The sequence below is a fragment of the Chiloscyllium punctatum genome, chromosome 2 (assembly GCF_047496795.1).
Source record: "Chiloscyllium punctatum isolate Juve2018m chromosome 2, sChiPun1.3, whole genome shotgun sequence".
NCBI lineage: Eukaryota > Metazoa > Chordata > Chondrichthyes > Orectolobiformes > Hemiscylliidae > Chiloscyllium > Chiloscyllium punctatum.
The window spans coordinates 157,818,800-157,844,314 of NC_092740.1; the positions used below are offsets into that span (position 1 = coordinate 157,818,800).

Sequence of the window (25,515 nt, forward strand, 5' to 3'; positions counted from 1 at the left end):
CCATCAACAACCACCCTCTGTCTTCTTTCAGCTAACCAACTTCTGATCCAAATCATTAAATCACCTTCAATCCCGAAACTCCGTATTTTGTGCAATAGCCTACCGTGTAAAACCTTATCAAATGCCCTACTGTAGTCCATATACACCACATCAACCGCCTTACCTTCATCCACCTGTTTGGTCACCTTCTCAAAGAACGCAATAAGGTTAGTGAGGCACGACCTACCCTTCACAAAACCATGTTGACCATCCCTAATCAAATTATTCCTTTCCAGATGATTATAAATCCTACCTCTTATAACCTTTTCTAACACGTTATCCACAACCGAAGTAAGGCTCCATGGTCTATAATTACTAGGGTTGTCCCGACTCCCCTCATTAGACAAGGGAACAATGTTTGCTATCCTCCAGTCTTCTGGCCCTACTCCTGCCAACACTGATGATATAAAGATCAAAGCCAAAGCCTCTTCAATCTCCTCCCTGGCTTCCTAGAATCCGAGGATAAATCCCATCCAGCCCCAGGGTTTTATCTATTTTCAGATGTTCCAAAATTGCTCAAACCTCCTCTTTGTCAACCGCAATCCCATCTAATCTAGTAGCCTGTATCTCCGTATTCTCACTAACATTCCCTTTTCCAATGTGAATACTGACGAAAAGTATTCATTAAGCACTTCCCCTATGTCCTCAGATTCCACACACACTACTGTCTTTGATTGGTCCTAATCCTACTCCAGTCATTCTTTTATTCCTGATATACCTATAGAAGGTTTTAGAGTTTTCCTTGATCCTATTCACCAACAACTTCTTATGTCCCATCCTGGCTCTTCTTAGTGCTCTCTTTAGATTATTTCTGTCTAATGTATACCTCTCAAGCCCCCTAACTGAGCCTTCATGCCTCATCCTCACATAAGCCTTCCTCTTCCTCTTAACAAGAGCTTCAACTTCTTAAGTAAACCATGGCTCCCTCTCTCTACAACTACCTCCCTGTCTGATAGATATATACTTATCGAGGACTTGTAGTAACTGTTCCTTGAATAAACTCCACATTTCAAGTGTGCCCATCCCCTGCAGTTTCCTTCCCCATCCTATGCATCCTAAATCTTGCCTAATTGCATCATAATTGCCTTTCCCCCCTATTCCTGCCCATTGCTATTGTAAACATAACTGAATTATGGTCACCATCGCCAAAGTACTCACCTACCTCCAAATCCAACACCTGGCTGGGTTCATTACCCAGTACCAAATCCAATATGGCATCGCCCCTTGTTGGCCTGTCTACATACTGTATCAGAAAACCCTCTTGCACATTGAACAAAAACTGACCCATCTAAACTACTTAAATTATAGTATTTCCAGTCAATATTGGGGAAGTTAAAGTCCCCCATAACAACTACCCTGTTAATCTCACTCCTATCAAAAATCATCTTTGCTTTCCTTTCCTCTACATCCCTGGAACAATTCAGAGGCCTATAGAAAACTCCCAACATGGTGACCTCTTCTTTCCTGTTTCTAACCTCAGCCCAAACTACCTCAGTGGATGAGTCCTCAAACATTCTCTCAGCTGCTCTAATATTACCCTTGATTAACAATGCACTACCCCCAACCCCACCTCTTTTACCATCTACTCTGCTCTTACTAAAACATCTAAATCCCAGAATCCGTAATATGGGAGGGATGGAGGTGCTGCTGTACTGTCACTAGCCTCATAACATTCTGAGGGCAGGATGGATTTGATCAAATTTGATCACTGCAAAAATGGAATTAAAAAGCTAACCTCATGATGACTGTAACTATTATTAATTGTCATAAAAACACACTTAATTCTCTAAGCTTTTTTGGGGGAGGGGCTCTGTTATCCTTGTCTGGTCTTTGTGTAACTCCAGATTGACAAATATGGTTACTTTTGACAGCCCCTGTGATGGCCTGGCTAGCCACTCCATTCTAATACTGCAAAGCCGAAAGGAATGCAGTAGACAGAGTCCTGGCATCAACAAAGACACAGTGGTAGCCCCAGTCCTGCAGACACTGCAAACTCCTCCTTCCTAACATCTGGGAATTTGTGTCAAAATTAAGAGAAGTTGTGCCACGGATAGGCCAAAATAGTCATTCTCACAGAGTGATAGCTTACAGACAATGTTCCAGACACCATCATCACCACCACTATCCCTGAATATGGTCCTCTCCCATCAGAAGGACAGAGCCACTGGCAACATTCCCTTTAAAAATTATATGCCCTGTGCAAACCTCCAAGGACGGTGCACTACAGCCAATGCATTGGTATGTTAAGAGTGCTGAACCTCCCAGCAGTCATGTGGGTCTCCGTTTCACGAGGTCATTGGTCACCAGGGAAGTTGGCACATCCAGGAAATAGAACATAGAACATAGAACAGTGCAGCACAGTACACGCCCTTCGGCCCTCAATTTGTGCCGACCTTATATCCTACTCTAAAATCAAACTAACCCACATATCCTTCATTTTACTATTATCCATGTGCCTTTCTAAGAATCGCTGAAATGTCCCTAATGTATTTGATACTGGATTAGTGGTGCTGGAAGAGCACAGCAGTTCAGGCAGCATCCAACGAGCAGCGAAATCGACATTTCGGGCAAAAGCCCTTCATCAGGAATCTGAAGGTCTTTTGCCCGAAATGTCGATTTTGTTGCTCGTTGGATGCTGCCTGAACTGCTGTGCTCTTCCAGCACCACTAATCCAGTATTTGCTTTCCAGCATCTGCAGTCATTGTTTTTACCCAATGTATTTGACTCTACTATCACTGCTGGCAGTGCATTCCATGCACCACCGCTCTCTGTGTAAAGAACCTACCTCTGACATCCCCCAAACTTTCTTCCAATCACCTTAAAATTACAGACAATAGACAGTAGCCCATTTGGCCCTTCGAGCCAGCACCACCATTCATTTTGATCATGGCTGATCATCCTCAATTAGTATCCTGTACCTGCCTTATCCCCATAACCCTTAATTTCACTTTCTTTAAGAGCTCTATCCAACTCTTTCTTGAAAGTATCCAGAGACATGGCCTCCACAGCCCTCTGGGGCAGAGCATTCTATATATCCACCACTCTCTGGGTGAAGACGTTTCTCCTCAACTCTATTCTAAATGGCCTAACCCTTTATTTTAAAACTGTGTCCTCTGGTTCTGGATTCACCCATCAGCGGAAACATGTTTCCTGCCTCCAGAGTGTCCAATCCTTTAATAATCTTATACATCTCAGTCAGATCCATTCTCATCATTCCAAATTCAAGGGTATACAATCCCAGTCGCTCCAATCTTTCACCATATGATAGTCCCATCATTCCGGGAATTGACCTCGTGAACCTACGCTGCACTCCCTCAATAGCCAGAATGTCCTTCCTCAAATTTGGAGACCAAAACTGCACACAATACTCAGGGCGATACGATGGCTCAGTGGTTAGCACTGCTGCCTCACTGCACAGGGACCCCGGTTCAATTCCCGCCTCGGGCAGCTGTCTGTGTGGAGTTTGCACATTCTCCCTGTGTCTGTGTGGGTTTCCTCTGGGTGCTCCGGTTTCCTCCCACAGCCCAAAGATGTGCAGGTGAGGTGAATTGGCCATGCTAAAATGCCCGTAGTGTTAGGTGCATTAGTCAGGGGTAAATGTAGGGGAATGGGTCTGGGGGTTGCTTTTTGGACGGTCGGTGTGGACTTGTTGGGCCAAAGGGCCTGTTTCCACACTGTAGGGAATCTTATCACCAGGGCCCTGTACAGATGCAGAAGGACCTCTTTGCTCCTATACTTAATTCCTCTTGTTATGAAGGCCAGTATGCCATTAGCTTTCTTCACTGCATGCTTGCTTTCATTGATGTACAAGAGCACCTAGATCTCATTGTACTTCCCCTTTACCTAACTTGACTCCATTTAGACAGTAATCTGCCTTTCTGTTCTTGCCACCTAAGTGGATAATCACACCTTTATCCACATTAAACTGTATCAGCTATGCCCTAATGTGATAGCCATTTCCACCTGGGAAAAGGAGTCTGGCTATCCACTCCAACTGTGCTTCTCATTATCTTGTACACCTCGATCAAGTCACCTCTCATCCTTCTTCTCTCCAGTGAGAAAAGCCACAGCTCCCTCAACCTTTCTTCATAAGACATGCCTTTCAATACAGGTAGCATCCTGGCAAATCTCCTCTGCACCCTCTCTAAAGCTTCCACATCTTTCCTATAATGAGGGAACCAGAACTGAACACAATATTCCAAATGTGGTCTAACCAGGGCTCTGTAGAGCTGCAGCATAACCTTGCAGCTCTTAAACTCAACACCCCTGCTAATAAAAGCCAACACACCGTACGCCTTCTCAACAACCCTATCAACTTGGGTGGCAACTTTGATGTCTCTGTGGATGTGGACCCCAAGATCCCTCTGTTCCTTCACACTGCCAAAAATCCTGCCTTTAACCCTGTAATCTGCATTCAAATTCAACCTTCCAAAATGAATCACTTCACACTTTTCCAGGTTGAACTCCAGCTGCCATTTTTCAGGCCAGCTTGGCTTCCTGTAAATGTCCTGTAGCATACTACAACAGAAAGCCACACTATCCACAACTCCACCAACTTTCATGTCATTGGCAAACTTACTAACCCACCCTTCCACTTCCTCATCCAAGTCATTTATAAAAGTCACAAAGAGCAGCTACTAGACTGGCTCTGCAGCAAATGGTAAGGGAACCAACAAGAGAGAATCATCTACTTGATGTGGAACCCTGTCATAGATGAAGCTGTCCAAGCCTGTATTGGTAGGAATGACCATTGTTAGGAGATCACAGTCCTTATGCAGACAAAGTTCTGTCTTCACTTTAAGGATACCCTGTATTGTGTTGTGTGCAGAATCAGTGTGCTACATGAAGTAGACTTTGAACAAATCTCACTTCAAAACCAGGCATACATGAGACACTGTGGGCCATCAGCAACAGCAGAAGAATTATGTTCAGCTGCAGTCTAGGTAAATGCCATTATTGTAGCTATATTTGACCAGAAACTTGGCTAGCCTGAAGTATGAGTTCTTGGCAAACTTTGTAGTGAACATTGGCAGCGCCTTTCACTGTGTCTGGTGTAGTCAGTGTTATCCAGGTGGAGTGAAGCGAATTGGTACACTCGATGCTGCGGTGTTGCGGACTTCATGAGGTTGAAACTAATCACCTACTTAGATTTCTGGCTGAAGATGGTTGCATCAGCCTTGTCTTTCATGTTTCTGTTAAGCTTTGCCATTGTTGAGGATGGGGGTGTTCACAGAGTCTGCTCCTGTTGCTTTCATTGAGCACTTGTTGAGATACCAGCTGCCAGAATTTCTCTACTCCAGTTCCAAAGATGCATCATCATTGGATCCAAACATGAATTCTGTTTCTCTCTCCTCAGTTGTTGCCAGATCTGCTCAGTTTCTCTAGCACTTTCTGTTCTAATTTCAGATTAGATTAGATTACTTACAGTGTGGAAACAGGCCCTTCGGCCCAACAAGGCTGCACCGACCCGCCGAAGCGCAACCCATTCCCCAACATTTACCCCTTCACCTAACACTATGGGCAACTTAGCGTGGATAGCCAATTCACCTAACCTGCACATTTTTTGGACTGTGGGAAGAAACCAGAGCACCCGGAGAAAACCCACGCAGACACGGGGAGAATGTGCAAACTCCACACAGTCAGCTGCCTGAGGCGGGAACTGAACCCGGGTCTCTGGCGCTGTGAGGCAGCAGTGCTAACCACTGTGCCACCGTGCCACCCACCAGCATTTGCTATATTTTGCTTTACTTACTCATCTGCTTGTTAATTGTCCACCACCACTCATTAATTAACATGGCAGGATTTGGGTCTATCTGGAGGAAGTGGTGGAAGCATTTCAGCAATAGTTGATGACCTGCAGCACATTGCGGATATCCAGTTTCAAGCAATTAGATTGGTTCAGAATCTGTCCCTTTTAATTCAGTGATAGAACAATAGGACAGAATGAAGAGTGTTCTCAGTACAAAATGGGCCTTTAACCTGTCAAGGACTGTACAGTGGTCACCCCTACCAACACTGTTCTGAACAGACACATTTCTTACAGCTACATTAATTGACATAAGGACAAGTAGGTTTTTCCCTCTCGCTAGGCAAAATTAGAAATTGCTGAAAAAGCTCAGCAGGTCTGGCAGCATCTGTGGAGAGAAATCAGAGTTATTGTTTTGGATTGAGTGACCCTTCCTCCTGAACTGAGGTTCTGAGGAAGGGTTACTGGTCCTGAAACATTAACTCTGATTTCTGTACACAGCTGCTGCCAGACCTGCTGAGCTTTTTCAGCAATTTCTATTTTGGTCTTTTATTTGCAGCATCTGCAGTTCCTTCCAGTTTTATTTCCCTTTCACTAGTTCGCTCATCAGCTGCTAAAGATTGAACTTTGTCCAGACTCAGCCAGCTCAATCTATAATGATGCCACAGAGCCATTCTGAGTGATGGACGTGTAAGTCCCCACCCACAATACATTCTCTGTCTTGGGCAGCTTATGTTCGATGTGGAGGAGTATAATTCATGAGGGAGTGTACTGACAGTCATCTTGCAAGGTTTCTTTGTCCATGTTGCACTGGATGCCATGACACTTTATGGGATCCAGGGTGGAGAATGTTAAAAATTCCCAAAGTCCTTCAGAATGTGCTGCTATCTCTGATGGATCTGAATAGGGTAGAATGGCTAAGGCAAGCCCACAATTCCTTCCCTTGATATGAAGGACCTGACCAAACCAGACAATCTCCTGACAATCTGATATTGAAGTTTATTGAAATCATAATTGATACTAGCTTTTTTTGTTCCAGATTCATTTAAATAATTGAATTTAAACTCTCCCACTGTCTTGTTCACTGGAATTTAAACTCCCACTTGCAGATCACTGGCCAGACTCTGGATTATTTACCCGTAGAGGTAACCTGCACTTTGTAAACAACATGGAATAACTTCACTAAGTCTGTGCTCAGTTTCTATACGATACTATTTCACAACGCAGGTTGTTCATGGGAATTATTTACCTTATATGTTGTTTTATCAAATGCAAAGTCATTATCCTTATGGCTACAGGATCTCATATAATCTTAAAGGTAGAGGTGGAATCCTTGCAGATTGTAAATTCCCATTACTATGCTTGGTAATGGAAAAGTTAAACTCAGAGGCTTGTGAGTTTATTTTTAAATTTCATATGAATGGGCTGTCTTTTCTATTTCCTTTTGTGGATCACTGCTGTGTAACGATTGACTGCTGTGTGTTTTTTATATTACAACAGCAATTACAACAAAAAAGATTTTATTGGATGCAAAGGACTTGGAGCATCTTGACATTGATAAAAGTTCTATACAAATGCAAGTTCTTCCTTTCTTATTTAGTGCGTGGCTACTAAAGACAGGAAGAGTGTAGATTGAATGCGCTGCTGGCACTACATTTCCCACTTTTGTCATATTTTGGCCATATTATTGCAAACTAATGTGATCAATCTATTTTCCTGCTACGTTAGGTGAGACTGGACTCCTCATTTCTCCAGTGACTAAATGGAACCCATTCAGTGGTTATGCTGGAAACAAGAAGTTTTCACAGCAGAAGCTGTTGGAAGATGTATTTAAAAAGGGGGATCTGTATTTTAACACAGGGGACCTCATGTCTGAGAGCCAGGATGGCTACATTTACTTCCGTGATCGGATTGGAGATACCTTTAGGTAAACAAATCAAATATTTATCTGCTTTCGATCTTTTACTCCACTGAGGATGAAAAATTTGATTCACCTAAGTTCAATGTTTGTAGCCAAGCAGAAGTTTCTAATTTTCTTTTGAAATCTTCAGGTTGTTGATTTAGGTTGAATTTGTGATTTTACTTTAGTTTCTGTTCTTATCGGGTTTGGACTTTGTTGAGATGAAGCTTGTTAATTGCACTTCAAATAGAATTGATATTTGACACTTTATGAAGATCAAAACTAATCATGCATTACCTTTTAATGGTTAGCAGCATGCAATGTCAGATTCAAATTCACCTATGAACAGATTAGAGAAGAGGTTCGAACTATTTTCATTACATAAAGCACAAACAAGCTTAAACACTTGCTTCAAAAATCATTTTACTTCATCAAAGATTTGTGTATTTAAAGAATAATAATGTGTTACCATTCAGGGAAATATAGCTACATTAAATAAATGCTCAGTGCTTCAAACAGAAAACAAAATCAGCCATGATATTTCTGTTTTAGTGTACTCAGTCTTTCCCATTGGTGATATAACCATTGATCCGAATGCTGTTGTTTCTAGATGGAAAGGGGAAAATGTTGCAACCACAGAGGTGGCTGAAATTATCGGAATGTTGGACGTTGTCGAAGAAGCCAATGTGTATGGAGTAGCTGTCCAAGGTGAAGACTGGTTATGTCAAAAGTCTTGCATTCATTTCAGACACTTAAGTAAAATGTTAGTCCTACATTAGTAATGGCATTCAGGTCTCATTTATACATCAGCTAATTGTGTTGTATTTCTCAAGTATACACTCGATGAAAGAAACATCTGAGGATGAAAAACAGAATCTGAAAGGGGGAATCCCATGTTACACAGCAAAAGAAAAGTTTATTTCTGGGTTCTGAAAGCACAGAATGTGTAGAACCCCAGTGAAGTTTACAGGAACTTTACATAGGATTAAATTTCATTTGGGGACTTCCTTCAGCTGCCCACATTAAGTTTGACACTATAAGCACAGAGGCCCTGAGAAAACAGCAGGTCGAGTTGAGAAGTAGATGAGAGGGGAATTGGAGACAAAAACAGAAGTTGCTGGAAAAGCTCAGCAGGTTTGGTAGCATATGTGGAAAAAAATCAGAGTTAAGGTTTTGGGTCAAGTGACCCCTCCTCAGAACTGGAGAAACTGGGAATTGGAGAAACTTTGACCTGCAGCATATTATTTCAAACTACTTTTCTGATTTTCTCTCATAATTCTCAATGTTGTACTGTTCTGTTTTTCCCTCTACTATTGCCTTTACCATTAAATTATTTTTAATATTTGACTTTGTTTTTGGAGTTCAATCTTTCCTAATTCTGTGATATTGGATTGCAGTAACCTTTCCAGTGTGAAAAGTGGGCTTTTGGTCCATCTGTGTGTATTGTTTTTGTTTCTCTGCTTCTCTTCCTCTCCATTTTCACCAGCCCTCAAAGAATTCCAACAGGGAATTAGAGCGGCTAAAAGGGGTCATGAAATGTCTTTGGCAAACCAGATTACAGAATATCTCAAGGTGTTCTATACATATATAAGGAGCAAGAGGGGAGCTAGAGAAAGGGTAGGTCCAAAAGGAGAAAGTGAGGACTGCAGATGCTGGAGATCAGAGCTGAAAATGTGTTGCTGGAAAAGCGCAGCAGGTCAGGCAGCATCCAAGGAGCAGGAGAATCGACGTTTCGGGCATCAGTCCTCAAGAAGGCTGATGCCCGAAACGTCGATTCTCCTATTCCTTGGATGCTGCCTGACCTGCTGCGCTTTTCCAGCAACACATTTTCAGCAAAGGGTAAGTCCGTTCAAGGACAAACAAGGAAATTTATACATGGAGCCAGAGGAAGTAGGTGAGGTTTTTTAACAAATACTTTGCATTGGTATTCACAAAGGAGCAAGACATGGTGGATTGTGAGTCTTGAGAGGGACATGTTGATATTTGAGAACATGTCAATATAAAAAAGGGGAGGTGGTGTTGGATGTTTTAAAAAGCATTAAGGTAGACAAACCTCCAGGAGCTAATGGGATCTATCCCAGAATGCTAAGGGAGGCAGGTGGGAAATTGCTGAGGTCCTGTATAAAATCTTTAAATCCTCTTTAGCCATAGGAAAGGTCCTAGAGGACTGGTGAATAGCCAATGTTGTTTTTTCCCTTTGTTTAAGAAGGGTAACTGGAATAATCTGGGAAATTAAAGACTGGTGAGCCTTACATCAGGGATAGGGAATTATTCGTGAAGATTCTTAGGAAGAGGAATTACTCATATTTGAAAAAAATATAGACTTACTAATGATAGACATCATAGCTTTGTACAGGGAAGGTCATGTTTCACAAACTTAAATGAGCTTTCAGAGAAAGTGACAAAACTGATTGATGAGGGTAGGACGGTTGACATTGTCTCCATGGATTTTAGCAAGGTCTTTGACAAGGTCCCTCACGTCAGGCTGATACAAAAGGTGAAGTCACACAGGATCCATGGTGAGTTGGTAAGATGGATACAGAACTGGCTCGGCCATAGAAGACAGAAAGTAGCAAAGTAAGGGTGCTTTTCTGACTGGAGATCTGTGGCCAATGATGTTCTGCAGAATCGGTGCTGGGATGCCTGTTATTTGTAATATATATAAATCATATGGAGGATAACTTAGGTGGCCTGATTAGTAATTTGGTAGATGACACAATGACTGAAGAAGCTGCAAATAGTGAGGAGGTTTGCCAGAGGATACAGCAGAATATAGATAGGCTGGAGTCTTGGACTAAGAAACAGCAGATAGAGTTCAATCTAGAAAAATGTGAGGTGATGCATTTTGGAAGGCCTAATGCAGGAAGGAAGTATACGGCAGAACCCTTAAATTCATCAACATACAGAGGGATTGAGTGTACAGGTCCACGGTTCCTGTGGAAAGTGGAAACACAAGTCGGTAAGGTGATCAAGAAGGCACATGCATTCATCAGTCAGGATATCGAGTATAAAAACTAGCAAGTCATGTTGCAGCAGTATGGAAGTTTAGCTAGGCCATGTTTGGAATATGGTATACAGTTCTGGTCGCCACACTGCCAGAAGGACGTGGAGGCCTTGGAGAGGGTACAGGATGTTGCCTGGTTTGGAGGGTATTAGTTATGAGGAGAGATTGGTTGAACTTTGTTGGTTTTCACTTGAGCGTTGAAGGATTAGGGAGACCCAATAGAAGTCTAAAACATTGCAAGAGGTATTGATAGAAAGGACAGTTAGAGTCCTGTCTTCCCAGAGCAATATTGTCAATAGTTAGACAACATAGGTGTAAGGTAAAAGGGAGAAAGTTTAAGGGAGATATGAAAGGCAACCTTTTTACATAGATGGTGGTAAGTGCCTGAAATACTTTGCCAGAGGAGGTGGTAGAGGTGAATACAATAACAACATTTAAGAAGCATCTTGACAGATACATGTATAGGCAGGAAATAAAGAGATACAGTCAGTGTAGAGACAAAAAGGTTTTTAGTTTAGAAAGGGGTCATGTGTTTGCGTAGTCTTGGTGGGCCGAAGGGCCTCTCTTTCTGTGCTGTATTATTCTTTGTTCTTTGTCTGCTTATTCTTGCTCACGAATCAATTATAGTTATGATGCTGAAATTAGCTCATCAATATCTTCAAATGTTTGACCATACTGCCACAGACATCATCAAGGGACAAAAGTAATCTTAATAGATTTGTGAAATCCTCCAGGCTTGTAGAGCATAGACTGCACAATCTTTTTCAAAACTGAGCTGAAACTATTAAGAGGCTTCTAATACTGTTTAGATGACCCAGTGGAACTTCTGAACATGTATGGGTAGGTAGGTCAATTCAAGAAATCAATACTTCAGGCAAGTACATAGCATAAGAAATAGAAACAGGAGTAGACACCCTTTAGTCTGCTCTGCATTTGATAATATAAAACAACAAACTGTGGATGCTGGAAATCTGAAACAAAAAGTTGAAATTGAAACAGAAATTGTTAGATTAACTCAGCAGGCCTGGCATCATCCGTGAAGAGAGAAACAGAGTTGAAGTATCGAGTCCAGTGACCATCCTTCAGATCTGCTGAGTTTCTCCAGCAATTTCTGCTAATAGATGAGAACATTCATGACCTGATTGCGGCTTTGACTCCACTATCTCCCCTAACATTACCAACAGGTAAATCTGGCTACAGTCCCTTATCCGGGTCATGAGTATAGTTTGCAGATAGGTAAAGCCCCAGCATTAATCCTTGTCAACCTGAAATTGACCATTTATCCTGCTTCTGGTTCTTGTTAGTTAACATGTTTATGGAATGTTGGTGGATGATACCCAAGGGTTTTGAAGAATATGATTGCTTTTTTTTATGAATGAGAATTATTTTGTAGATAATAAATTTAAATTTATTGTGAATTACATTTGAGCAAATCAGCACACTTTGTGTCCTATACCTACAGTATACATGTGAAAAATGCTTAAGTATATTTTTCAAAAATGTCTAAATTTGGAGAAATTTTAATTATTCATTTTCATATATCCACTGCAGGGTATGAAGGCAGGATAGGGATGGCAGCTATTATCCTGAAACCAGGTCAAGAGTTCAAAGGGAAAAAAGTATATAATCACATTGTGAAACATCTGCCAAGTTATGCTTACCCACGCTTCCTGAGAATCCAGGTCAGTACGTACAAATTCCTGAATCAGTTTAACACTTCATATGGGATTCTCATTAAATAGATAGCTAGATTTAGTAAACATGAATATTAAATACTTTGCCAAAGTTAAATAGCACAGGTTATCTATTATCTTCAGTTCAAAAATATGTTTTTCCAATAAAGATGCATAGCAAAGACAGTTTAGGGAGAATCAAAGTATTAAGTATTTGTGAAGAATAGCAACAAAAGCAAGAATCAACGTAATTAGTTGTGTTTTTAGACCACAAAATTTACAGTGCACTGTGCAGATGCAGAAAAGAGAATGCAGGAAGATATTTAGGAAATAAGCAAGACCACCACACACAGTGGTACATGATCAATTACATGCTTGTCATTATTATACAATGTAAAGTTATAATTATTTAATTAAGTATGCCCAACCATGATTGTTAACTCAATAACTTTGAAATAAAGCAATTTCACAAATCAAGGCTAGCTTCGTTCTCACTATGTTCATCTTCAGAAGGATCGAGTAGGGGTTTGAGAAACACATGCCAATTGTCTTTAGATTCAAGGCATTCTAAGATTACACCCCAAATCACTCTATTACTTACATAGATGTTACTGAGTGTGCATCTACTTCAACATTGCTGTTAGATTCAATTCCACTAACATCTGATAATAATGGACCAAATCAGAGAATGGCCAACTCCAATGTATAATAGACATTAAACAGTAAGACAGACAGGCAGAGTAGCTTTTGCCTTGCTGTTGTTCAGTTGGAGAAAGCTTAGGCTCACCTTTGAGTTGAAGTTGGACTAGCAATTTAACCCTACCATGGATTGGAAGGTGCTGGTAAGGACGGAGAACTAAGTATTAATTGCATGTTTGTGAAAGCAAATGCCATGGTTATGCACAATATAATGAGGAGCACAGTCCATACAGGGAATAGTTAGAGCCAAGGAATGGTTAGGAATGGTTAGGGCCAAGGATGGAAGCTTGACCCACTGCTGGGAAACCTAATCTTATTAAATTATTTTTCTTGAGATGTTTCCCCTGACTTGAAACATTTCTCTTTGTTAACTGATTCTAATGCCATCTCTCTTCAGAAGGCATTAAAAGACCACCACATAAACGGAGATTTCATATGGGTAGGACTAAGCTGGTGAGTGCAGAAGGTCCTTCCTTGAAAACTATTAGAATCATTTGGAACAAAATTTCAGGGCCAATTCATCATACTGGCATACAAAGTAGCAGTTAAATTTAATCTAGTTTCATAACTAGCCATAATATAAATTGCTCAGATCAACATCTACAGGGACTAATGCAGACTACATTCAATAGGAGTGGCAGGAAATAAATCTAACTCATGGAGGTTATGGACTGGTTGACCATGGTGTCTGATGCAGTAGGATCAAGGTGGGCAGACACAGATAATGAGGTGTGACCTGAGGCGAGGGTAAAGGAAAGAAGTGCAGAACCCAGGGATAGAGGATAGACACAGTTAATTAAAATATTTCAAGCTCTGAGACCAAAGGATCCATAAACTCCTTCCACTTTGCTTTAGAAAGGAGGATTGTGAAAATATGCAAAAGGAAATAAACATGAAATTGTAAAGTGTGTAAAGAAGCAGTTAATGAATTGCATCAATAATGATTTGTATGGTAAGTTTTTGTAGATATTTGTTAGGAATGAGGAAACTTAGACGCGCAAATTAAAGATGTTCTGGCATAAACAATGTTGAATGTTTGCAATTATATTTTTAAACTGAGACGTCACATGATCTCATTCCCATTATTACAGCATGTCCCAGGTACATATTGAATTAGAGGCCACAATTTTGATGGCTATGGTAAAGAAGACTGCAAGATTTATGTATTAACAGTTCAAAACATTTTCTAATGGAAAGTAAATGTTGAAACTTTCCTCCAAAAATACTTAAAACTAAAATCAATTTTCTATTTGTCTTATTATAACTTAGGAATTCATGGAGATGACTGGAACCTTCAAGAGAAAAAAAATGAAATTTGTAGAAGAAGCATTTAATCCCATGATCATAACTGAGCCATTGTATTTCCTGGATACTTTTGAGAAATCTTACATTTTAATGACAGAGCAAATCTATGACCAGATTTTGTCATTCAAGATAAAATTATGAGCCATGTTTTGTAATTTGGGCATTTATTATATATCCATGGGAATTCTGTATGACCACATTCTCAGCAAATAGTTTTATAGTATAACTGTTAACAGCAGCTGTGTTTTATTAATACATTTTATCTGAAGGTGTATTATCTGCAGAGAATATATTTTAACTTGCCTTGTAAAAATTTTAATTTGTATCTCTGTAACAAAACATTATTGATATATATAAACACATTTTATAAGTAACTTGATTTTCTAAACTGTTAAAAAGCCTGTAATTGTATTTTTTACTGAACAACATAGCATTATAAAAATGGTTGCACTCTAATTTCTTGTCTTTTATTGCAAATATAAATTTCAAAACTTGGAATGCCTACCCTTTACATTATAAACAGGCAGGAGGCTGGAAGAACACAGCCAGCCAGGCAGCACTAGCAGGTGGAGAAGTCAGTATTTTGGGTGTAATCCTTCAGGACCTGAAGAAGGGTTACACTGGAAAGGTTGACTTCTCCACCTCCTGATGTTACCTGGCTTGCTATGTTCTTCTAGCCTCCTGCCTGTCTATTTTGGATTTCAACATCTGCAGTTTGTTTTGTCTCTAACCTTTTCATTAGGCACATTTGATTTTTAATTTCCTACAGCAGGATGCACAATGATCTTTTTTAGAAGAACAGTTGTAATTTTAATGCAAGCCTGTAACTAATCATTTGTGCCCTTTATATGGTCATATTCATTTTGTAGAAAACTCTAAGCTAGAACTTAATCTTCATAACAACATGGTAACCCTCGGCATCATCGGGGCAAAGAGCAGGGTATGAGGCCATCAAAAACAATTGGGCATCCATTGGCCCAGAAGAAAGGCTACAGCTAACAACAGGGTCAAGACTGTCAGATACTGGGTGCTGAGGTGCAACACTCTCCACAAGATAGATAAAACTCCTGACAGGAGAAAGGTATGAAAAAGGTTTGAGAGATGAGAAAGTTGCAGAGGGCAGGCTGTTCGCACAGAATCTACTGCCAAAGACAGAGCGCTACCCAGAGAGATCCCAGACCCAGGGCCCCAGGACACTGCAACTCTCAAATCAGATGGTGACCTTGTCGCCACAGATTTTATGCCAAACTTGCCTTCGCCTGAGCCACCAAAGTCACTGTGACCTTAAACATCTCTGTTTCTAGTTCCTTTCATGTTTACTGTTGTGCCAAACTTTGTCTTTCTGAAATTTGCTCACTGCCCTCTGGAGTGAAAGAAAAATTGAAATGAGACCCTCTCTTCATCGATGTTCCTGAGTATTTCCAGCATTTTCTGTTTTTATTTCAGTTTTCCAGCCATCTGTGTTATTTTGCTTTTATTTCAGAATCTTATTGTATATCCATGGGAATTCTTCACGACCACTTCCTCAGCAAGTAGTTTTATGGTATTAACAGCAGTTATGTTTTTTTAACACATTCTATCTGAATTTGGAGATGCCGGTGTTGGACTGGGGTGTACAAAGTTAAAAATCACACAACACCAGGTTATAGTCCAACAGCTTTAATTGGAAGCACTAGCTTTCGGAGCGACGCTCCTTCATCAGGTGGTAGTGGAGCGCTCCGAAAGCTAGTGCTTCCAATTAAACCTGTTGGACTATAACCTGGTGTTGTGTGATTTTTAACATTTTATCTGAAGATATATTATCTACAGAGAATATTCTTTAACTTGCATTGTAAATAATTTTAATTTATATCGCTGTAACAAAACATTATATATAAAAACACATTTTATATGTAACTTTATTTTCTAAACTGTTAACATGCCTTTTCCTCCAGTGAGTTGTTTAATTGTTCACCACCATTCCCGATTGGATGTGGCAGGATAGCAGAGCTTCAATCTGATCCATTGGTTGTGGGCTCTCTTAGCTCTGTTTATTACTTGCTGCTTGTGCTGTTTAGCACATAAATATTCCTGCTAGAGTCCCAGAGAACAATTGTATTCTCACAGAGTGACATAGCAGGTGATGGTTTAACCAGAGGGTCCCAATCCTCAGGTGAAGGGGAGAGTTTGAGAGGTAGGGACATTCATGGTGACCTCAGCCAGTTCAGGAATCAAACCCACACTGTTGGCATCAGTCTGCATCACAAAGTGTCCAGCCAATTGAGCCAACTGATGCCCAGTGGCACCAAGTGACATCTTGTTTTCATGCATACCTGGTGCTGCTCCTGGCATGCTCTCCCACACTCTCCATTGAACCAGGGTTGATCCCGTGGCTTGATGGTAACAGTTGAGTGGGGGATATGCCAGGCCATGAGATTGCAGATTGTGCTGGAGTACAGTTCTGCTGCTATTGATGGCCCACAGCGCCTCACCGATGCCAGTCTTGAGTTGTTAGATCTGTTCAAAGTCTGTCCCATTTAGCACGGTGATAGTGCCACACAACATGAGGAATGGCATTCTCAATAATGAAGGTGCAACTTCATCTCCACAAGGACTGTGTAGTGGTCACTCTTACCGATACTGTCATGGATAGATGCATCTGCAGCTGGCAGATTAGTAAGGATGAGGTCAGGTTTGTTACTCCCTCTTGTTGGTTTCCTCACCAGCTGCTGCAGACCCAGTCTCAGAGGTATGTCATTTCGGACCCGACCAGTCGTGCTGGAAATAGACACTGGGGGTGGAGCAGAGATCATTTGTCAATGTGAATAATTTAAAACTCCCGAGTGCTGCAGAAACCAATTAGTTATTGTGAGAAATTGTATAATTGATGGCACATTAGGATGGAATTAATATCTGCTCTTTTACTAATACACCTCTGAATAGTTATTATAGTAATAAGACACTTTCTTAAAAAGTAGTTTAATGTCTGAATAGCAAGTTTATGGAGGTTTTAGAACTGAACAAATATGAATCTAAAGTATTTGTCATCAGTATTTTATCAACTACATCATGTTTTACAAACTATATGGAATGTATTCTGTTTATAGATAGCAGTGTCTATTTGGAAGTCAATTTCAGAAACAGAGCTCCCTCTAATTTCATGTTGTATTATTTCTGAACGATATGTTTCCATTTTAAATTTTAGTTTGGCCAACTATTGCATACTTATAGTGGAATTCTATTGTTGCACTGATCTCTTTTGTCTTCGAGTGCAGAATATGAGTTTGAGCAATTGCTCTCAAGAGAATTAAATGGAATTGCAACATGGAAACATGGTATTCATCTCTACATAAGCAGTTATCCTAATTTTATGTGCCTATCCTCTTTCTATACACCCTCTATCTGTCTCAAAAAACATATAGACTATTCAGTCCCTCAAACCTGTCAACCTACTGTTAGCTAATAATATATTAATGATTAATTATTACTGTTAGCTATTAATATATTACTTGGTCCAAACACTAATTTTGGCCACCATCTCCACAACATCACAACACTATTTACAAAAGTTTCATCTGCTCAAAGTTTCAGCCTTGCTCACTTGGTAGCGCTCTCACCTCTGAACCATGAGGTTCTCTCCGGGACTTAAGAATGAATATCTGAGCTGACACTTCACTCTCCTATTGACAGAATGCTGCACTCACGGAGGTGTCCAACAGAGATTCCCATCTGCCCATTGGGTAGGTGTAAACAAAAATCCAATGCCATTAGTTTGAAGACGTGCAGGCTTTTAATGTTAGTAATCTGGTCAATATTAATCACTCTATCAATGCCACTAAACAGATTATGTGGTGATTATCACCTTGCTGTTTGTGGGTGTTTACTGAGTACGTATTGGTTATGGCATTCTCTACATTACCGTGCCAATCACAGTTCTAAAATGTACGTCACTGGTTTTAAAATACTATATAAATATGTTTTTCTCTTCCTCAGTTCTAATCTTTTACACTTATTTTATAACTGGCCATGGTTTCTATTTTGTCACCAAATTTTGAGAGTGTGGAATGGACTCTCTCTCTCACCGTCTCTCCTTTCCCAACAAGAAAGCTCACTGCATCAAGCTCTAATCAGCTTCTTGCTGAATCATAGTCTGCCATTTTGAAGTCTTGGAGTACCAGAACCTGCTGGTTGACAGGAGGCTAGCAGCTTCCCGAATCCAGAGATCACCACTGCAGGCCAACACATCAGGGGATCCAATGATGAGTAAAGAGCCTTTCAGGTTTGAGATTGTGAAGAAAGTGGGTCAGGGATTGGGAGGCAGTGGTAGGGTGGTGGCTTCAGCAGTTAAACTTCCTTGACCCCTATCCCTGCCCCCTTTCTCTCTCTCTCTCTCTCTCTCTCTCTCACACACACACACTCACACCCATTAGGAGTGTGGCGTCCCAGGGCAATGTCCTGTCTATTAGGACAGCAGGCAATTCATCAATGTCAAGCTGACTACCATTACATAGTCATTGATGTCTGATGGTTCAACAAGGTTCCTTTACATTCTGACTGATTATTATGCATTTTTAACAATGCTCCCTCTACTTCCAACACAAAGTGTATTTTGAAAGTGTCAAATAGATTCAAAAACTGAAGGGCTCAGATTCTGAAAAATGCCCTGATCTATGGTTTGTCCTCCTCAGTGAAATGTTATAATAGGTACTGATAATATTTACTATCAATTGGCATGGCAAGTAATATTCCATGTCAATAGCATCATGTATTAGGAAAATTGACTATAATGATATTTGGTATTTGTACCTATCTTTATGGTTGGCAGAAACAGGTAAAAGTATAAACTGAAAAACTGTAGAGTGATACCAAAGCCTGTCATTTAATCTGCTAAATTGCCCATAGTGTGCAGGGATGTGCAGGCTAGGTGGATTAGCCATGGGATATGCAATGTATAATTTCAGTTACATCACATTGCAAGTTTTTGCTATAAATTCTGTGTTACGATCGAGCCCTCCACAATCACCTGATGAAGGAGGGTCACCCCGAAAGTTAGTGTGCTTCCAATTAAACCTGTTGGACTATAACCTGGTGTTGTGTGATTTTTAACAGAGTTATAGGGGTAGGGTGAGGGGGTGGGGCTGTGTGGGATGGTCTTTGGAGGGTCAGTGCAGACTCAATGTGCCAAATGGCCTGCTTCCAAGCTGTAGGGATTCTTATCGGTTAGACTTCTGCATCATAATCACTCTTGTGTATCTCCTACTGAATATACTTTGCTGGTAATGAATTAAATATAAGACACTTCAGTTGTCTCAAGAAATGGAAAGATATGCTGATAAGTTGAAGTCTGAATACCACAAAGATAAAATAAAATTGTAATCATAGATAACTATGTTACTACATCTACTCCCATTTTGTAAAACATTTTTAAAACCTCAACATAATCAATACAGTATATCATTGTAATACTAACCCAGCAATTGTAATTATAATTCTAAAGGTCACATTTGTCACAATCTTCAATGACATAATAATAATTAATTGTCCGACATAGACAAGGTAGCAGTACATTATTTAATTTTCTGTAAAAAAGCATTATTCTGATTCAATCAAGTAGCATAGCCAATAACATAGTTGTCATTTGAAAATATGACAATTAACCAATGATACTGTCTCTTTAAGAAAATAGTTTATTATAACTGTCTAAATGTTATTACCCACTGCACTGTCACTGCTTTTCTATTGTTATGGCTGTTAGGAAGAAGTTCTGGTGCAATGGGGGTAGTGGCCCTGCCTCTGAGCCAGGTCCTACACCCAGACTGATAGTAAAGGAAGGTGCGATCAGAACGTGGCCAAATAGATTGCATATACAATTGTAAATCCTTCTTTCAAATGCCAAAGACAGATGGTAAGACTGGGACAGACTTCATTGGAATTATAGAGTCATAGAGATGTAAAGAATGGAAACAGACCCTTTGGTCCAACCCGTCCATGCCAACCAGATATCCCAACCCAATCTAGTCCCACCTGTCAGCACCCGGCCCATATCCCTCCAAACCCTTCCTATTCATATACCCATCCAAATGCCTCTTAAATGTTGCAATTGAACCAGCCTCCACCACTTCCTCTGGCAGCTCATTCCATACACATACCACCCTCTGTGTGAAAAGGTTGCCCCTTAGGTCTCTTTTATATCTTTCCCTTCTCATCCTAAAACCATGCCCTCTAGTTCTGGACTCCCTGACCCCAGGGAAAAGACTTTGCCTATTTATCCTATCCATGCCCCCCATAATTTTGTAAACCTCTGATGCTCCAGGGAAAACAGGCCCAGCCTGTTCAGCCTCATCTTATAGCTCAAATCCTCCACCCCTGGCAACATCCTTGTAAATCTTTTCTGAAACCTTCCAAGTTTCATAACATATTTCCAATAGAAAGGAGACCAGAATTGCACGCAATATTCCAACAGTGGCCTAACCAATGTCTTGTACAGCTGCAACATGACCTCCCAACACCTGTACTCAATAAAGTAATAACAATGACTGCAGATGCTGGAAACCAGATTCTGGATTAGTGGTGCTGGAACAGCACAGCAGTTCAGGAAGCTACTTGGATGCTGCCTGAACTGCTGTGCTCTTCCAGCACCACTAATCCAGAATCCTGTACTCAATACTCTGACCAATAAAGGAAAGCATACCAAACTATCTTCACTATCCTATCAACCTGCGACTCCACTTTCAAGGAGCTATGAACCTGCACTCCAAGGTCTCTTTGTTCAGAAACACTCCCTAGGACCTTACCACTAAGTGTATAAGTCCTGCTAAGATTTGCTTTCCCAAAATGCAGCACCTCACATTTATCTGAATTAAACTCCATCTGCCACTTCTCAGCCCATTGGCCCATCTGGTCCAGATCCTGTTGTAATCTGAGGAAACCCTCTTCGCTGTCCATTACACCTCCAATTTTGGTGTCATCTGAAAACTTACTAATTGTCCCTCTTATGCGCACATCCAAATCATTTATATAAATGACAAAAAGTAGAGGACCCAACACCGATCCTTGTGGCACTCCACTGGTCACAGGCCTCCAGTCTGAAAAAAAACCTCCACCACCACCCTCTGTCTTCTACCTTTGAGCCAGTTCTGTATCCAAATGGCTAGTTCACCCTGTATTCTATGAGACCTAACCTTGTTAATCAGTCTCCCATGGGGAACCTTGTCGAACGTCTTACTGAAGTCCATATAGATCACATCTACCACTCTACCCTCATCAATCCTCTTTGTTACTTCATTAATAAACTCAATCAGTGTTGAATGCTCCAGACTGCAGGAGACACACCAAAGGTAAAAACTCAGAGGATGGGTTTCAGCTGGCTGGGGAATGGGGGATAGGGCTGGCGAATGGGGGATAGGGACAGGGGAATGGGGGATAGGGCTGGGGAATGGGGGATAGGGACAGGGGAATGGGGGATAGGGACAGGGGAATGGGGGATAGGGACAGGGGAATGGGGGATAGGGACAGGGGAATGGGGGATAGGGACAGGGGAATGGGGGATAGGGGAATGGGGGATCAGGACAGGGGAATGGGGGATAGGGGAATGGGGGATAGGGGAATGGGGGATAGGGGAATGGGGGATAGGGACAGGGGAATGGGGGATAGGGGAATGGGGGATAGGGACGGGAATGGGGGATAGGGGAATGGGGGATAGGGACGGGAATGGGGGATAGGGACAGGGGATAGGGACAGGGGAATGGGGATAGGGACAGGGGAATGGGGGATAGGGACAGGGGAATGGGGGATAGGGACGGGGAATGGGGGATAGGGCTGGGGAATGGGGGATAGGGACAGGGGAATGGGGGATAGGGCTGGGGAATGGGGATAGGGACAGGAGAATGGGGATAGGGACAGGGGAATGGGGATAGGGATAGGGACAGGGGAATGGGGGATAGGGCTGGGGAATGGGGGATAGGGACAGGGGAATGGGGGATAGGGACAGGGGAATGGGGGATAGGGCTGGGGAATGGGGGATAGGGACAGGGGAATGGGGGATAGGGCTGGGGAATGGGGGATAGGGACAGGGGAATGGGGGATAGGGATAGGGAATGGGAGATAGGGGAATGGGGGATAGGGACAGGGGAATGGGGGATAGGGGAATGGGGGATAGGGACAGGGGAATGGGGGATAGGGACAGGGGAATGGGGGATAGGGACAGGGGAATGGGGATAGGGATAGGGAATGGGAGATAGGGCTGGGGAATGGGGGATAGGGGAATGGGGGATAGGGACAGGGGAATGGGGGATAGGGCTGGGGAATGGGGGATGGGGGATAGGGCTGGGGAATGGGGGATAGGGCTGGGGAATGGGGGATAGGGCTGGGGAATGGGGGATAGGGCTGGGAATGGGGGATAGGGCTGGGAATGGGGGATAGGGCTGGGGAATGGGGGATAGGAATAGGGACAGGGGAATGGGAATAGGGACTGGGGAATGGGGGATAGGGCTGGGGAATGGGGGATAGGGCTGGGGAATGGGGGATAGGGACAGGGGAATGGGGGATAGGGACAGGGGAATGGGGGATAGGGACAGGGGAATGGGGGATAGGGACAGGGGAATGGGAATAGGGACAGGGGAATGGGGGATAGGGCTGGGGAATGGGGGATAGGGACAGGGGAATGGGGATAGGGATAGGGACAGGGGAATGGGGATAGGGACAGGGGAATGGGGATAGGGACAGGGGAATGGGGGATAGGGCTGGGGAATGGGGGATAGGGACAGAGGAATGGGGGATAGGGCTGGGGAATGGGGGATAGGGGAATGGGGGATAGGGGAATGGGGGATAGGGGAATGGGGGATAGGGGAATGGGGGATAGGGGAATGGGGGATAGGGGAATGGGGGATAGGGGAATGGGGGATAGGGACAGGGGAATGGGGGATAGGGACAGGGGAATGGGGGATAGGGCTGGGGAATGGGGGATAGGGACAGGGGAATGGGGGATAGGGACAGGGGAATGGGGGATAGGGACAGGGGAATGGGGGATAGGGACAGGGGAATGGGGGATAGGGCTGGGGAATGGGGGATAGGGCTGGGGAATGGGGGATAGGGACAGGGGAATGGGGGATAGGGGAATGGGGGATAGGGACAGGGGAATGGGGGATAGGGACAGGAGAATGGGGATAGGGATAGGGAATGGGAGATAGGGCTGGGGAATGGGGGATAGGGACAGGGGAATGGGGGATAGGGACAGGGGAATGGGGGATAGGGACAGGGGAATGGGGATAGGGATAGGGAATGGGAGATAGGGCTGGGGAATGGGGGATAGGGACAGGGGAATGGGGGATAGGGCTGGGGAATGGGGATAGGGACAGGGGAATGGGGATAGGGACAGGGGAATGGGGATAGGGATAGGGACAGGGGAATGGGGGATAGGGCTGGGGAATGGGGGATAGGGACAGGGGAATGGGGGATAGGGCTGGGGAATGGGGGATAGGGACAGGGGAATGGGGGATAGGGCTGGGGAATGGGGGATAGGGCTGGGGAATGGGGGATAGGGCTGGGGAATGGGGGATAGGGGAATGGGGGATAGGGATAGGGAATGGGAGATAGGGCTGGGGGATGGGGGATAGGGACAGGGGAATGGGGGATAGGGCTGGGGAATGGGGGATAGGGCTGGGGAATGGGGGATAGGGCTGGGGAATGGGGGATAGGGACAGGGGAATGGGGATAGGGATAGGGAATGGGAGATAGGGCTGGGGGATGGGGGATAGGGACAGGGGAATGGGGGATAGGGCTGGGGAATGGTGGATAGGGCTGGGGAATGGGGGATAGGGACAGGGGAATGGGGGATAGGGACAGGGGATTGGGGATAGGGACAGGGGATTGGGGATAGGGACAGGGGATTGGGGATAGGGACAGGGGATTGGGGATAGGGACAGGGGAATGGGGGATAGGGCTGGGGAATGGGGGATAGGGCTGGGGAATGGGGGATAGGGCTGGGGAATGGGGGATAGGGCTGGGGAATGGGGGATAGGGGAATGGGGGATAGGGGAATGGGGGATAGGGGAATGGGGGATAGGGCTGGGGGATAGGGCTGGGGAATGGGGGATAGGGGAATGGGGGATAGGGGAATGGGGGATAGGGGAATGGGGGATAGGGGAATGGGGGATAGGGGAATGGGAATGGGAATAGAGACAGGGGAATGGGAATAGGGACAGGGGAATGGGGGATAGGGCTGGGGAATGGGGGATAGGGGCTGGGGAATGGGGGATAGGGACAGGGGAATGGGGATAGGGATAGGGACAGGGGAATGGGGATAGGGCTGGGGAATGGGGGATAGGGACAGGGGAATGGGGATAGGGATAGGGACAGGGGAATGGGGATAGGGCTGGGGAATGGGGGATAGGGCTGGGGAATGGGGGATAGGGACAGGGGAATGGGGGATAGGGACAGGGGAATGGGGGATAGGGACAGGGGAATGGGGGATAGGGCTGGGGAATGCGGGATAGGGCTGGGGCATGGGGGATAGGGCTGGGGAATGGGGGATAGGGCTGGGGAATGGGGGATAGGGATAGGGGAATGGGGATAGGGATAGGGACAGGGGAATGGGGATAGGGATAGGGATAGGGACAGGGACAGGGGAATGGGGATAGGGCTGGGGAATGGGGGATAGGGCTGGGGAATGGGGGATAGGGCTGGGGAATGGGGGATAGGGACAGGGGAATGGGGGATAGGGCTGGGGAATGGGGGATAGTGACAGGGGAATGGGGATAGGGATAGGGACAGGGGAATGGGGGATAGGGATAGGGACAGGGGAATGGGGGATAGGGCTGGGGAATGGGGGATAGTGACAGGGGAATGGGGATAGGGATAGGGCTGGGGAATGGGGGATAGGGCTGGGGAATGCGGGATAGGGCTGGGGCATGGGGGATAGGGCTGGGGAATGGGGGATAGGGCTGGGGAATGGGGGATAGGGATAGGGGAATGGGGATAGGGATAGGGACAGGGGAATGGGGATAGGGATAGGGATAGGGACAGGGACAGGGGAATGGGGATAGGGCTGGGGAATGGGGGATAGGGCTGGGGAATGCGGGATAGGGCTGGGGCATGGGGGATAGGGCTGGGGAATGGGGGATAGGGCTGGGGAATGGGGGATAGGGATAGGGGAATGGGGATAGGGATAGGG

The 25,515-nt window shown here is 43.8% G+C and overlaps 1 protein-coding gene across 2 annotated transcripts in view; it reads left to right on the forward strand.

The window, feature by feature from the left end:
• slc27a6 (solute carrier family 27 member 6) overlaps positions 1-14,816 on the forward strand; it is an 80,470-nt gene extending 65,654 nt beyond the window's left edge. For both annotated transcript variants that reach the window (XM_072591066.1, XM_072591056.1), the window contains 4 exons: positions 7,514-7,712; positions 8,296-8,393; positions 12,241-12,371; positions 14,331-14,816. In XM_072591066.1, the coding sequence (XP_072447167.1) occupies positions 7,514-7,712; positions 8,296-8,393; positions 12,241-12,371; positions 14,331-14,507 (605 nt within the window). In that variant the 3' untranslated portion in view covers positions 14,508-14,816. The remainder of the gene's footprint in view (positions 1-7,513; positions 7,713-8,295; positions 8,394-12,240; positions 12,372-14,330) is intronic.
• Positions 14,817-25,515: the final 10,699 nt, after the last annotated feature.